The 15,947-nt window shown below is 43.5% G+C and overlaps 2 protein-coding genes across 2 annotated transcripts; both read left to right on the top strand.

The window, feature by feature from the left end:
* Positions 1-6,078: 6,078 nt before the first annotated feature.
* LOC128405322 (taste receptor type 2 member 8-like) lies at positions 6,079-6,990 on the top strand. Its single transcript, XM_053371847.1, has one exon. The coding sequence runs from the start codon at positions 6,079-6,081 to the stop codon at positions 6,988-6,990; it is 912 nt and encodes a 303-aa protein (XP_053227822.1).
* A 5,627-nt stretch (positions 6,991-12,617) lies between these two features.
* On the top strand, positions 12,618-13,522 carry LOC128405321 (taste receptor type 2 member 41-like). The gene is made up of 2 exons (XM_053371846.1): positions 12,618-13,329; positions 13,452-13,522. The coding sequence occupies exons 1-2, from the start codon at positions 12,618-12,620 to the stop codon at positions 13,520-13,522; spliced, it is 783 nt and encodes a 260-aa protein (XP_053227821.1).
* The last annotated feature ends 2,425 nt before the right edge of the window (positions 13,523-15,947 follow it).

Raw genomic sequence — 15,947 nt, 5'->3', positions numbered from 1 at the left:
GTTTTGGGGGAGGCTTTGAACTCATTCGTTTATTCCTATAACAGGAGACTGTCATCACCTATTGGTTGTACTCCCTATGAGAAGATGTTTGGTAAGAAACCTTATGTCAAGCACATGAGAATCTCTGGTTCTGACATGTGGGTTCACACCCCACAGAGCAACAAGCTTGGGAAGCGTGAGGCACATGGTTTGTTCATGGGGTACGAAAAAGGTTCATACAGGGTATGGATGACTGACTCTAAGTCCATTAAGTTCACAAAGAGTGTTGAGTACAATCCTAAGTGGGGGGGGGGAATGTGGGAATTTTCCAGAGTTACCCAGAGGAAGATGAAGGTGATGTGAAAAAAGCAGATGATGTTGAGGTAGAAGAGGATGATGAGGATGAGGATGATCAGAGTTCAGATTCCAGCTCAGTGGGTGGCTGATGGTGTCAGCGACAGTGATGACTCAGCAGACTACAAGAGCGCAAAGGCCTCAGTCAGACCATCTGACGCGTCTGACAATGAACTGGAAGAACCACTGTTCACCATTGGTCACTTTTCTCCTAAGAAGGAGGAGATCTGTACGCAGATCTAGTACGCAGATCTGAAAGGGCGACAAAAGGCAAACCTCCAAAGAGATTTGCTGATGAGTTTGCTAAGACGGCAACTGCTGTTCTTAGTAGCTCAGAAAAGGTGTGGGAATCTTCAAGCTTCAAAGAGGTTCAGGAGTTAACCTCTAAAGATGCTGAGCCTTGGCTTAATGCCATGAAGGCTGAAGTTGATTCCTTGAATAGGAACCAAACTTGGGAGCTGGTACCGGTAGTCCCAGGAATGAGACTGGTTGGCAGCAAATGGATCTTCAAGGCTAAGACAGACCAGAATGGCAAGGTTGTCAGACACAAAGCCAGATTGGTTGCCAGAGGTTTTTCACAGGTACCAGGACAGGATTACCACGAGACCTACTCACCCACCGTCAAGTATGAGAGCATTCGGCTGATGCTCAAGATCGCTGCGGAGGAGAAACTGCATGTTTCCCATCATGACATTAATACAGCTTCTTTGTACGGGGTTTTGGGGGAGGAGCTGTATATGATTCCACCTGATGGGATGCAGATACAGAAGGGAGTGGTCTGTAAACTTCGGAAATCCTTATATGGTCTCAAGCAGAGTGCCAGGTGTTGGAACACAAAACTCACTGAGACATTGTTTTCTCTAGGTTTTCACCAGGGCAAAGCTGATCCATGTGTGTTTGTCAAGGAGGAGGGGCAAAACAAACTGTATTGTTTATGTTTTGTTGATGATCTTCTGATGCAGTCTCATATCTTCCATTCTTGGGCAAGGTGATTGAGCGAGCGGTTGCCGAACAACTCCAGGCATGCCTGGAAGAAGCGGACCATTTGGATCCCTTCCAGTCGGGATTCAGGCCTCATCATGGGACTGAAACTGCCTTGGTCGCACTGGTTGATGATCTCCGGCGGGCTAGGGACAAAGGTGAGAGCTGTTTCCTAGTTCTGCTGGATCTCTCAGCGGCGTTTGATACCATCGACCATAACATCCTTCTGGACCGTCTTGAGGGGCTGGGAGCTGGGGGCACTGTCATACAGTGGTTCCGCTCCTTCCTCCTGGGCCGTGTCCAGAAAGTGGTGGTGGGGGATGAGTGTTCAGACCCCTGGGCTCTCACTTGTGGGGTGCCTCAGGGTTCTGTCCTCTCCCCCATGCTTTTCAACATTTACATGCAGCCGCTGGGAGAGATCATCAGGAGGTTTGGGCTGGGTGTTCATCAGTATGCGGATGATACCCAGCTCTACCTCTCTTTTAAATCAGAACCAGTGAGGGCGGTGAAGGTCCTGTGTGAGTGTCTGGAGGCGGTTGGAGGATGGATGGCGGCTAACAGATTGAGGTTGAATCCTGTCAAGACAGAAGTACTGTTTTTGGGGGACAGGAGGCGGGCAGGTGTGCAGGATTCCCTGGTCCTGAATGGGGTAACTGTGCCCCTGAAGGACCAGGTGCGCAGCCTGGGAGTCATTTTGGACTCACAGCTGTCCATGGAGGCACAGGTCAAATCTGTGTCCAGGGCAGCTGTTTACCAGCTCCATCTGGTACGTAGGCTGAGACCCTATCTGCCTGCGGACTGTCTCGCCAGAGTGGTGCATGCTCTGGTTATCTCCCGCTTGGATTACTGCAATGCGCTCTACGTGGGGCTACCTTTGAAGGTGACTCGGAAACTACAACTAATCCAGAATGCGGCAGCTAGACTGGTGACTGGGAGCAGCCGCCGAGACCATATAACACCGGTCTTGAAAGACCTACATTGGCTCCCAGTACGTTTCCGAGCACAATTCAAAGTGTTGGTGCTGACCTTTAAAGCCCTAAACGGCCTCGGTCCAGTATACCTGAAGGAGCGTCTCCACCCCCATCATTCTGCCCGGACGCTGAAGTCCAGCGCTGAGGGCCTTCTGGCAGTTCCCTCATTGCGAGAAGCAAAGCTACAAGGAACCAGGCAGAGGGCCTTCTCGGTAGTGGCGCCCGCCCTGTGGAACGCCCTTCCAGCAGATGTCAAAGAGATAAACAACTACCTGACATTCAGAAGACATCTTAAGGCAGCCCTGTTCAGGGAAGTTTTTAACGTGTGATATTTTACTGTATTCTTGGTTTTTATGGAAGCCGCCCAGAGTGGCTGGGGAGGCCCAGCCAGATGGGTGGGGTATAAATAATAATAATTTATTATTATTATTATTATTATTATTATTATTATTATTATTATTATTATGCTTTGGAAGAATCAGGCTTTGTAGCAAAGCACCCTAGCTCAGCTGAAGGAGCACTTTGACATGAAGGATCTTGGTGAGGTATCCAACTATCTTTCTCTGCAGGTGGAGAGGGACCAAGCAGGTAATTTTCTGGTACACCAAACACAGAAAATTGCTGATGTATTAACCAGGTTGAATTTGGTTGATGCAAACCCAGCAGACACACCGATGGTGACAGGTTACCAGGTAGATAGTACTGCTGAAGTGTTTTCTGACACTGCGCTGTACAGATGCATTCTAGGCAAGCTGAATTTCATTGCTAGATGCTCAAAACCTGACATAGCTGTAAGCACTAACCTGCTCAGCAGACATGCTAACAATCCTACTGTTCAGGACTGGAAAGCTCTGAAGTGCATAGCCCGCTATTTGAAAGGGACTTTGCACTACAGGCTGAGGTTCACCAGTCAGAAGACTGGAGGTCTTGAAATCTTTGCAGATGCTAGTTTTGGAAGTGACACCACGGATGGTACAAGCACTTCTGGAGTATGTTACATGTACAACCACTGTCTGTTTGACTGGCTGTGCAAGAAGCAAATGACAGTAAGCCTAAGTTCCTGTGAAGCAGAACTCAATGCTCTGTCATTTTCACTCATGGATTGTGAACGGTTGATGCAACTGTTTCAGGACATCGGAGTTTCTGTGAAATGTCCTATACAAGTGTATCAAGACAATAGATCCTGTTTGGCTTTGCTGAACTCAGAGAGTTGCAAGCAAAGAACCAAATACTTGCAGATTAAGCTACATCGTGCAAGAGAGTGTATTCAGAAAGGACTCATTCAGGTGTCCTACATGCCAGGAAATGAAATTCCTGCTGATCTGTTGTCTGAGGTTGTTAACAGAGAACAACTTAAGGTTTACGTACAGAGGTTGCAATTGGGTTGAACCACAGGTACTACAGGTTACACGGAAAGGGGTAGGATGTTAGGATATTTCCGTTCCACCTTAAGAAGGGAGCAGGTTGTTGTGTCACAGCCTGCGTATTTCCTGTTCACGGGATGTTTCTGTTTTTGTATATAGCTTTTGTTTTCTCTCTCTGCGCCTGGACACCGAAGCAGGCAGTCATGTTTTTTTCTTTGTTCTGACCAACGCTGAACAAAGTTGTAAATAATGCTCTCCTGAGTGCATCTTTCGCTGTGCAAACTCTGCTGAAAGAGCATGCACAAGTCCTGGAATGTGGCAAGCTATTTCTGAGGCTTGTGTCGCTAATTGACTGATACTGTATCTATGGGAGATCGATGGACCATCCGGAATCGATGTGGAGGCATGATGGCCTTTGTCTCCCTGGCAGTATCCCAACAGTGACATCCCCTCGCAAGAACAATACTATCTTTGTAAGTGTGTTTCTGTGTGTGTGTGTGCACGCACATACATATGCACTGAGGATACAGTCTACCAGACATTTTCCTGCACAACTGCCTGGCCATTGAAAGGAAGTTTGCAGAGGAGAACTCCCAGCTAGGTATGCCCTTTTCTGAATTTTACTCTGTTTGCTTAATGATTTCTTACTATGTCAAAATTTAACGATGATTGTTCTGCCAAAGGGGGTTCCTTCACCATTCCCCCACCAGTGGAGTAAATGCCTCAGAGAGAGCAAGCAGCATTGAAATGGGAATGAACCAAGTAAGCTAAAAATAGGGGACCCAGCACCTGGCACCTAAAATTGGATAAAGATGTGTTAAGGAAGGCAATTAATGGGTTAATTATCTATGAGACAGTCAAGATTACTCATGCCCCACAATGCAGCTGTAGGCATTTTGTAACTCTCTTATCTTTGTTACTGGGCACATTTGGCGATTAACTGTCTGTATAAAAGTACTCGGTTTACAAAATGCTGTGTGGGTCCTGGTAGGAGATTGCAGGAGTTGTTGAAAGCTATCTGTTGGAACTGTGGATTTGAGTGAAGACTTTTTGAAGGGATCGTCTAAGAAAGAACTTGGAAAACCGTCAGACATCAGAACTCAGAAAACTCCATCAGTTGCTAGGCTCTTAAAAAACTGAATTTGGACTTCGCTGTGAACCTTAACACAGCAAGGACTTTGAAGCAAAATGCCCTCTGTGGGCTCAGAGAGAGAAGGCATCATGTAACCTTAATAAAGTGTATCTGTATAAATAGATTGTGTGTTTTGTGTGTACCAAGTAAAACAACTTTCCTTAAACAACTGTTTTGTGTTAGTGACTTTAACCACTTGACTGAAGCATCTGTGGGGCATACAAAGATAGCAAGATTTACAGCAGGAAAAAAACACGCCCCCCAACAAGCTGGTTCCAGGCATGCCTCCCTGGGGAGAGCATTCTTTAAGTGAGAGAGCAGCACTGAGACACACTGCTCTTGTGTCTCCCCTCCCCAAATGACAAATGGAGGAGGTGGCACAGGTAGAGGAGTTTGCTTCTTACCTGGAGACACCGTTAATGTGAGGTGTGCATGCTGTTGTACATGCACAAATGGCAGCCATTGAATTAGAGTTGTGAGGGTTGCCGGTGTGGAGCGACAAAGTGCGTCACTTGGAAATATCTCTGTCCCCTCTCTATTCTGTGCATCTGCAGAAAAATGTGACTTGAAAGGCAGTGGCAAGAATGACCTCGTTGCATTTCAAGCCACTAATGTTTATCTCAAAACCCAAGTCTGAGAAATGTGGTGTCGAAATTGGAATCTCTTTTTCCATCAACTTATCCCAACTTTATTAAATATCATCATCTACAGAAATAAGCTGTAGAAAAAGTCCAGACTGACAAATACCAATACTCAGCTTCCTGATGTTTAATTCCCCTAGTCTCCATTTTCCTTAGGAAATGTAATTCTAGACATTCCTGCTATTGGCCGGCTAATTAAGCACCCTGCTTTAATTATCCAAATAATCTAATCAACTTCCCACACAAACACAATAAACATACTAAATTATTAGATAAATATGTTTTCAGCTGGATTAAAAATAGTAACACTATCAAACAAACTTTCTTCAAAATCGACACATCAAAAAAGAGTCATGCATCATTGTTTGCTAAGCCAGATGCAAAGATGATATTTAGCACCTCTGTAGAATTTGCAAATATGACAACAGGACAGATGATACAGATTTAGTAATAGAACCTTTCCAGGTGTGATTTGCATCTGAAGAGAATCAACAACTGAAAATAGCTCCTTCCTCTCTCTACAAGCATTTTTGTTATAGATAGAAGGCGGAAAGATTGAGCTCTACACTGGTCTTATAAAGGGAAGCATCAGCAGCAGACAGGGCTAATAGTCAACATTATAGTGGATGAAACGCCTTTATTACGTGCTCAGAAATATGCCAACCTCATATGAATTGTTCGGCTTCATACTTCTTGTTATTGAAACCCTCATAGGAATGGTGGGAAATGGATTTATCGCTATCGTTAACTTCATTGACTGGCATAGAAGCAGAAAACTTTCCCCAGCTGACATGATCCTGAGTTTTCTTGGCTTGTTCAGATTTCTATTTCATGAAGTTGTGATACATTCGGCAATATTCAACCTCTTTCTCAAGGATGCTGTTCAATTAACGGACGTAAAAATGGCAGGCTACAGCAGCTGGACATTTGTTACTACTACTGACCTTTGGTTTGCCACTTGGCTCAGTGTCTTGTACTGTGTAAAAATTGCTAACTTCTCCCACCCTGTATTCCTGCAAATGAAGCGGAGATTCCCTGGGCTGGTGCCTTGGCTGCTTCTGGGGACTGTGGTCTTCTCTGCAATCACCACCACTGTGGCAGTAATAGGCAGTAGCAAAATGACTAAATGTAATCTATTTGAATCATTCCCAAGCAATAACAGTGACTCGGGAATTAAAATGTCTAACGACTGTTGGTATGTTGCCCTTCTATATACCGCTCCAAATTTCCTTCCCTTCATGATATTTTTGTCCTCGTCCATCTTATTACTAACTTCTCTGTGGAGACACAAAAATCATCTACAAAGCAGTGCTAGGGATGCCAGCACAGAGGTTCACCTGAATGCCATCAAAGCCCTGGCTTCTTTCCTCATTCTCTACATATCTAGCTTTCTCATGGAAATTTTGAGCATACTCAACTACTGGGTGGGCATTACAGACGCTTGGGTACACATACTTATTTTAAATGTGTTGGCTTCATATTCCTCTGGCCATGCTGTTATCCTGATCTTCATGAATCCCAGACTGAAACAGAAATCAATAAGGATACTACATCAACTAAAATGTTGAATGAAGCCATCATCTTAAGGGTCACCAAGACCTTATGGAAGTGACATCCCCTTGCAAGAACAATACCATCTGTGTAAGTGTGTGTGTGTGTGCATATGTATGCACTGAGGATACAGTCTACCAGACATTCTCCCGCACAAGACTGCCTGGCCATTGAAAGGAAGTTTGCACAGGAGAACCTCCTTCTGGGTATGCCCTGTTCTGCATTTTACTCTGTTTGCTTAATGATTTATTATTATGTCAAAATTTAACAACGATTCTTCTGTCAAAGGGAGTTCCTTCCCTGTTCTGTGCTTTGATTTCAGATATCAATATTAACCTTCTCCTAATTATTTCTACAGCAGCGTTGGGTGGCTGCTGTATGAGCCAACAGTGCTGTGGAAAAGTTGGTTCTACCTCTTTTTTTGAATGCTCAGTTCACCAGGGGAGTGAATGCCTCACAGAGAGCAAGCAGCATTAAATGGGAATGGACCGTGTAAGATAAAATTGGGGGACCGAGCACCTGGCACCTAAAATTGGATAAAGGTGTGTTAAGGAAGGCAGTTAATGGGTTAATTCTCTATGAGTCAAATGGGCACATCTGAGTTACTGGGCACATTTGGTAATTAACTTTCTGTATGAAAGGGCTCATTTTACACCTTATTGTATGGGTCATGATAACTGGAATTGTTGAAGGCTATCTTTTGGAACTGTGGATTTTAGGGAAGCCCTTTTGAAGAGAGCGTCTAAGAAAGAAGTTGGGAAACTGTCAAATATCAGAACTCAGAAAACTCTTATCAGTTGCAAGGCTCTTAAAAAACTGAATTTGGACTTAGCTGTGAACCTTAACACAGCAAGGACTTTGAAGCAAAATGCCCTCTCTGGACTCAGAGAGAGAAGGCATCGTGTAACCTGTATAAAGTGTATAAATAGAGTGTGTGTTTTGTGTGCACCAAGTAAAGCAACTTTGCTTAAAACAATTGTTTTGTGTTTGTGAGCTTAACTACTTGACTGAAGCATCTGTGGGGCATAGAAAGATAACAAGCTTTACAGGAGGAAGAAAAACACACACACTCCACAAGCTGGTGCCAGGCATGCCTTCCTGGGAAGAGCATTATTTAAGTGAGAGAGCAGCACTGAGACACACTGCTCTTGTGTCTCCCCTCCCCAAACGACAAATGGAGGAGGTGGCACAAGGAGAGGAGTTTGCTTCATGTCTGGAGACACCGTTAATGTGAGGAAGATAAACACCCCACCCCAACAAGAGAGCATTCTTTAAATGAGACAGCAGCACTGAGACACACCGCTCTTGTTTCTCCCCTCCCCAAACAACAAATAAAAACATCCCTGTCCCTTCTCTGGTCTGTGCATCAACAGAAAAATGTGCCTTGACATGCAGGGAGGAGAATGGCCTTGCTGCATTTCAAGCCACTGATGTGTATGTCATAACCCAACTCTGATAAATGTGGTGGGGAAAAGGCGAGGGAGAGGGAGAGCAATGAGTCGATCTCTGACAGGAACTTATAGTGCTGCCTCTCTCTATAAAAATCTGTTGGGGAACCAAGAGCTAAGAGACATATTGTGGTGTTTAATGTTAAACTCTCACCTGTCTTCTGCTGTATATTTCCAAATAAGAAAATACCAGCAAGCCCCCAATGACTTAATTTTGGAGCTGAACTACCAAATCACTGGAGCCTCTGAAGTGTCTAACTGCTTGGATACTTTGTGTGTTTTTAACAGTATATTTCTGATTAAAATATCTATTGCAAAGTCATTGCAAATCCCTGGTGCTTTCTCACTCACTCTCTCTCTCTTTTCCCCAAACAAAACTGAACCCATGGGGCTCTCAGAATGAGAAATGGGGAAAACACAAAATAAATACTAGACCTCAATATCATGCACAATAAAAGGTTACTATTATAATTATCATCATCATCCTCATTTGTATATCGCCCTTCATCCGAAGATCACAGGGCAGTTCACAACATAAAAATACAAAATGGAAACACAAAATACATAATAAAACAAAACATACCAATACCCTCCTTCCACTGGCACATTTAAGGGCCACAGAATGTTCATCAGCCAAATGCCTGGTTGGTGAGAAACACTTTCTCCTGGCGTATTAAGATTTTGAAGGCACCAGGAGAGCCTCCCATAGGAGGGCATTTCACAAACAGGGAGCCACCACAGAAAAGGCCCATTCCTGTTTTCCCACCCTCCAGACCTCTTGTTGAGGCACATGAAGATGGGCATTACGTGGTGATCACAAAGTTTAGGTCGGTTCACATGAGGAGCGGCGATCCTTGAAGTATTACACCCCTGAGACATTTAAGGCCTTCCTCCAAGGTCTTACTCCTAGCCAACCTGGAATTTATTTATTATTATTATTTTATAAAATATTTATTAAAGTTTTTCATTTTATACAAACAAAAAAAAGAAGAAGACACAAAGAAAAAAGAAAATATTAAAAACACATAATTTTCAAAACCTAATTTCAAAACCATAGTTCCTTGACTTCCTCATACCTCCCCTTCTTGTTTTCTAGTTCAAATTATTTATCCAGCAAATCCTAATCTCCTAGCTTCACAGTTAGTTAACACCTTATTTTCTATTCAACTTCTTAAATTATTATGACTTAAACATTATTCAAACAAAAGAAAAAAGAAAAACATTTCTTCCATATTCTTTTACCATAACAGCTAAAAACCACTTAGTTTCAATCCAACCCCCTTCAAGATTCAGTAATATTACAGTATTTCTTTAAATAGTCCTTAAATTTCTTCCAATCTTCTTCTGCCGACTCTTCTCCCTGGTCGCGGATTCTGCCAGTCATTTCTGCCAATCCCATACAGTCAATCAGCTTCATCTGCCATTCTTCCAGAGTGGGTAGGTCTTGTGTCTTCGAGTGCTTTGCTATGAGTATTCTTGCTGCTGTTGTTGCATACATAAAAAAAGTTCTATCCTTCTTTGGCACCAGTTGGCCGACTATGCCCAGGAGAAAGGCCTCTGGTTTCTTCAGAAAGGTATATTTAAATACCTTTTTCATTTCATTATATATCATTTCCCAGAAAGCCTTAATCTTTGGGCACATCCACCAAAGGTGAAAGAATGTACCTTCAGTCTCCTTACATTTCCAACATTTATTATCGGGCAAGTGATAAATTTTAGCGAGCTTGACTGGTGTCATGTACCACCTATATATCATTTTCATAATATTCTCTCTTAAGGCATTACATGCCGTAAATTTCATACCGGTGGTCCACAACTGTTCCCAGTCAGCAAACATAATGTTATGACCAATGTCCTGTGCCCATTTAATCATTGCAGATTTAACCGTTTCATCCTGCGTATTCCACTGCAACAGCAAGTTATACATTTTTGACAAGATCTTAGTTTTTGGTTCTAGCACTTCTGTTTCTAACTTAGATTTTTTCCACCTGGAAGCCAATTTTCTGCCAAGCTGGAATTTAGGAGCAACAGCTACAGACCCGAGGCAAGGCATTCTGCAAGCTGGAAGAGGGGCTGGCATCCATCACAGACACCAACTGCCTGTGCTGTGTGCCCCTTACCCAGCCTGCCCCACTTTCCACACCATACCTCCCCCTATCCCAAACCACTGTGATTAGGTCCCCCTTCTTCTCCCCAGCTCCTCTCTTGCCACACATCCCCACAACTGCCCTCCAATTTAATTATCTATTAGTTAAAACCAGTTTAAAAATTTTAAAACATTTTGGGCAATGGGAACAATAATAACAAACCTGAAACCAGCTGAATCATGTCCCAACCCAGATGTCTATTCAGCTGCCTCAGCTTTCAAAGCTGTAGTCAGTGTGGGCCCACCTTGCTAGGCCAGGTGGAAGAGGCCCGCAAGGCCGGGAGCAGGTCTCCCAAGACTCGTAGCCGAGATATATCAATACGTCAATAGTTTTAAGGAAATTCAAGGAGAGTGCATATCAAGACTGAAGAGGGGTGGCCTGAATCCCAACAGAGAGCCTGGGAGGGCTACATTTAGTCCCTGGGTCTGATATTCCTTATCCATGGTCTAACCCAGCACCCTTAATTAATTAATTAATTAATTAATTAATAATAATAATAATAATAATAATTTATTATTTGTACCCCGCCCATCTGGCTGGGTTTCCCCAGCCACTCTGGGCGGCTTCCACAGAAACCAAAAATACACTAAAATATCACACATTAAAAACTTCCCTGAACAGGGCTGCCTTAAGATGTCTTCTGAATGTCAGGTAGTTGTTTATCACTTTGACATCTGAAGGGAGGGCATTCCACAGGGCGGGCGCCACTACCGAGAAGGCCCTCTGCCTGGTTCCCTGTAGCTTTGCTTCTCGCAATGAGGGAACAGCCAGAAGGCCGTCGGCACTGGACCTCAGCGTCCGGGCAGAACGATGGGGGTGGAGACGCTCCTTCAGGTATACTGGACCGAGGCTGTTTAGGGCTTTGAAGGTCAACACCAGCACTTTGAATTGTGCTCGGAAATGTACTGGGAGCCAATGTAGGTCTTTCAAGACCGGTGTTACGTGGTCTCGGCGGCCGCCCCCAGTCACCAGTCTAGCTGCCGCATTCTGGATTAGTTGTAGTTTCCGGGTCACCTTCAAAGGTAGCCCCACGTAGAGCGCATTGCAGTAGTCCAAGCGGGAGATAACTAGAGCATGCACCACTCTGGCAAGACAGTCCATGGGCAGGTAGGGTCTCAGCCTGTGTACCAGGTGGAGTTGGTAGACAGCTGCCCTGGATACAGAATGGACCTGGACCTCCATGGACAGCTGTGAGTCCAAAATGACTCCCAGGCTGCGCACCTGGTCCTTCAGGGGCACCGTTACCCCATTCAGGACCAGGGAGTCCTCCACACCAGCCCGCCCCCTGTCCCCCAAAAGCAGTACTTCTGTCTTGTCAGGATTCAACCTCAATCCATTAACCGCCATCCATCCTCCAACCGCCTCCAAGCACTCACACAGGACCTTCACTGCCTTCACTGGTTCTGATTTGAAAGAGAGGTAGAGCTGGGTATCATCTTACAATTACCAGGGCAGGGGAGGCATTTTCTTTTTGACCTCAGGTAGCAAACTGTATTGGGCAAACTGTATCCCCTCTCCTTTACACTTCTGTAAAATCGCTCTACACTTCCTCATGTTTAATTCCACCAATTCCTGTTTACCAGGGAGTGTAATTGTAAACATTTCTCCGTTGACCTGACAAATATAACTCCCTGCTTTAATTATTCAACCAGTTAGAACAACTTGACATAGAAACTAAGTCAACTTATTGAACCTTTGAAGAAGAAGAAAAGTATGTTTTTGGATGGATTGGAAATGTTGATACTGGTGAACAACCATTAATCAAAATAAACAAATTGTAAAAGAATCACATATCCTTGTTTGTTAAGCCAGATGCAAAGATGATATTTAGCACCTCTGTAGAATTTGCAAATATGATACCATAAGAGATATTACAGATTCAGCATTTGACTCCTTCCAGGTGTAATTTGCATCTGAACAGAATCAACAAATGAAAATATCTCCCTCCTCTCTCTACAAGTTTTTCTGTTGTAGGGAGAAGGCAGGAGTAGACCTTGCAGATATTTCACATTACGGTGGAGGAAACACTTTCATTGCAGGCTCAGAAAGATGCCTACCTTACTTCAATCGTTCATCTTTGTTCTTCTTGTTATTGAAACTCTCATAGGAATGATGGGAAATGGATTTATTGTTATCGTGAACTGCGTCGACTGGTTTAGAAGCAGAAAACTATCCCCAGCTGACATGATCCTGAGCTGTCTTGGCTTCTTCAGATTTCTATTTCATGCAGTTGTCATACACTATGCAATTTCTATCCTCTTTTTCATGAAGACTGATCAATTCAAGCACCTAAAAGTGGCACATTACATCTCATGGTCATTTATCAATACAGCTGTTCTTTGGCTTGGCACTTGGCTCAGTGTCTTGTACTGTGTAAAAATCGCTAACCTCTCCCACCCTCTCTTCCTCCAAATGAAGCGGAGATTCCCTGGGCTGCTGCCTTGGCTGCTGCTAGGAACAGTGGTCTTCTCTGCAATCATCACCATTGCCACAGGTACATCCAATGCCAATGTTTCTAAATGCAATTCTTTTGAATCACTTCTGACCAATAATAGTCACTCGGGAAATGAAATTTTCAACTCCTGTAAGTATCTTCTCCTTCTATATGTTGTTCCGAATTTCCTTCCCTTCATGATATTTTTGTCCTCGTCCATCTTACTACTCACTTCTCTGTGGTGCCACAAAAAGTTACTACAAAACAATGCAAAGGATGTCAGCACAGAAGCTCACCGGAATGCCATCAAAGCTCTGGCTTCTTTCTGCATTCTCTACATAGCTAGCTTTTTTGTGGAAATTTTGGCAAATTTCGGATGGGCATGAATGGCATTGGTAAGCAATTTTTTCTTTTCAATTTGATTATTGCATATTCCTCTGGCCATGCAGTTATCCTGCTCTTCATTAATCCCAAACTGAAACAAGAATCAATCAAGATGCTACATCAACTAAAATGCTAATTGAAGCCACCGTCTCAAAGTCTACAAAGACTGTATGGAAGTGGCTTCTTCTTCTGCAATGACAATGCTGCCTGCCTGCCTGCCTGCCTGCCTGTGGGTGTACATGTGACACATATGCACTGAGGACGGTCTTGCAGATGTTCCTCTGCACAAGACAGCCAAGCCATTGTATAGAGGTTTGCACAGTAGAACTTCCATCTTGGTGTGCCCTTTTCTGCATTTTTTGATACTATATTCACTCTGTTTCCTTAATGATTTATTCTTATGTCAAAACTGGACGACGAGTGTTCTGCCAAAGGAGGTTCCTTCGCTGTTCTTTGCTTTGATTTCAGATATCGATATCAACCTTGTCCTAATTATTTACACAGAATTGTAGGGTGGCTGCTGTATGAGCCAACAGTGCTGTGGAGAAGTTGCTTCTACCTCTTTGTTTCAACGCTCAGTTCACCAGTGGAGTAAGTGCCTCAGAGAGAGCAAGCGGCATTGAAATGGGAATGGACCAAGTAAGCTAAAAATGGGGGACCCAGCCCCTGCCACTTTCTGAAGAGATCGCCTAAGAAAGAACTTGGAAAACCGTCAGACATCAGAACTCAGAAAACTCCATCAGTTGCAAGGCTCTGAAAAAACTGAATTTGGACTTAGCTGTGAACCTTAACACAGCAAGGACTTTGAAGCAAAAGGCCCTCTCTGGGCTCAGAGAGAGAAGGCATCATGTAACCTTTATAAAGTGTATATGTATAAATAGATTGTGTGTTTTGTGTGCACAAAGTAAAACAACTTTCCTTAAACAACTGTTTTCTGTTGGTGAGTTTAACCACTTGACTGAAGCATCTGTGGGGCATACAAAGATAACAAGATTTACAGCAGGAAAAAACACACGGACCCCAACAAGCTGGTGCCTGGCATGCCACTCTGGGGAGAGCATTCTTTAAGTGAGAGAATAGCATTGAGACACACAGCTCTTGTGTCTCCCCTCCCCAAAAGTCAAATGGAGGAGGTGGCACAGGGAGAGGAGTTTCTTCATATCTGAAGACACCGTTAATGTGAGGTGTGCATGCTGTTGTACATGCACAAATGGCAGCCATTGAATTAGAGTTGTGAGGGTTGCCGGTGTGGAGTGACAAAGTGCATCACTTGGAAATATCTCTGTCCCCTCTCTGGTCTGTGCATCAGCAGAAAAATGTGACTTGAAAGGCAGTGGCGAGAATGACCTCGCTGCATTTCAAGCCACTAATGTGTATGTCATAACCCAATTCTGAGAAATGTGGTGTCAAAATTGGAATCTCTTTTTCCATCAACTTATCCCAACTTTATGAATATCATCATCTACAGAAATAAGCTGTAGAAAAAGTCCAGACTGACAAATACCAATACTCAGCTTCCTGATGTTTAATTCCCCTAGTTTCCATTTTCCTTAGGAAATGTAATTCTAGACATTCCTGCTATTGGCCAGCTAATTAAACACCCTGCTTTAATTATCCAATTAATCAAAACAACTTCCTTCGCAAACACAAAAAACTTATTAAATCATTAGATAAATATGTTTTCAGCTGGATAAAGAATAGTAATACTGTTGAACATTCTTCAAAACCAACAAATCAAAAAAGTCATGCATCATTGTTTGCTAAGCCAGATGCAAAGGTGATATTTAGCACCTCTGTGGAATTTGCAAATATGACAGCAGGACAGATGATACAGATTTAGTAATAGAATCTTTCCAGGTGTGATTTGCATCTGAAGAGAATCAACAACTGAAAATAGCTCCTTCCTCTCTCTACAAGCATTTTTGTTATAGATAGAAGGCGGAAAGATTGAGCTCTACACTGGTCATATAAAGGGAAGCATCAGCAGCAGACAGGGCTAATATTCAACATTATAGTGGAAGAAATGCTCTTATTACGTGCTAAGAAATATGCCAACCTCATATGAATTGTTCGGCTTCATTCTTCTTCTTATTGAAACCCTCATAGGAATGGTGGGAAATGGATTTATCGCTATCGTTAACTTCATTGACTGGCATAGAAGCAGAAAACTTTCCCCAGCTGACATGATCCTGAGTTTTCTTGGCTTGTTCAGATTTGCATTTCATGCAGTTTTGATACAGTCGGCAATATTCAGCCTCTTTTTCAAGGATGCTGTTCGATTAACGGACGTAAAAATGGCAGGCTACAGCAGCTGGACATTTGTTACTACTACTGACCTTTGGTTTGCCACTTGGCTCAATGTCTTGTACTGTGTAAAAATCGCTAACTTCTCCCACCCTCTCTTCCCAGAAGAGTCTCCCAGAAGACTGTATGGAAGTGGCTTCTTCTTTTGCAAGAAGATTGGTTCCTGCCTGTCTGCGTGTGACACACATGCACTGAGGACAGTCTAGCAGATGTTCCTCTGCGCAAGTCTGCCAAGCCATTGTATACAGGTTTGCACA

This window comes from Podarcis raffonei, chromosome 17, assembly GCF_027172205.1.
Source record: "Podarcis raffonei isolate rPodRaf1 chromosome 17, rPodRaf1.pri, whole genome shotgun sequence".
Lineage (NCBI taxonomy): Eukaryota > Metazoa > Chordata > Lepidosauria > Squamata > Lacertidae > Podarcis > Podarcis raffonei.
Note: the sequence above shows the minus strand (reverse complement) of the source record. Positions and strands in the feature narration are given on the sequence as shown.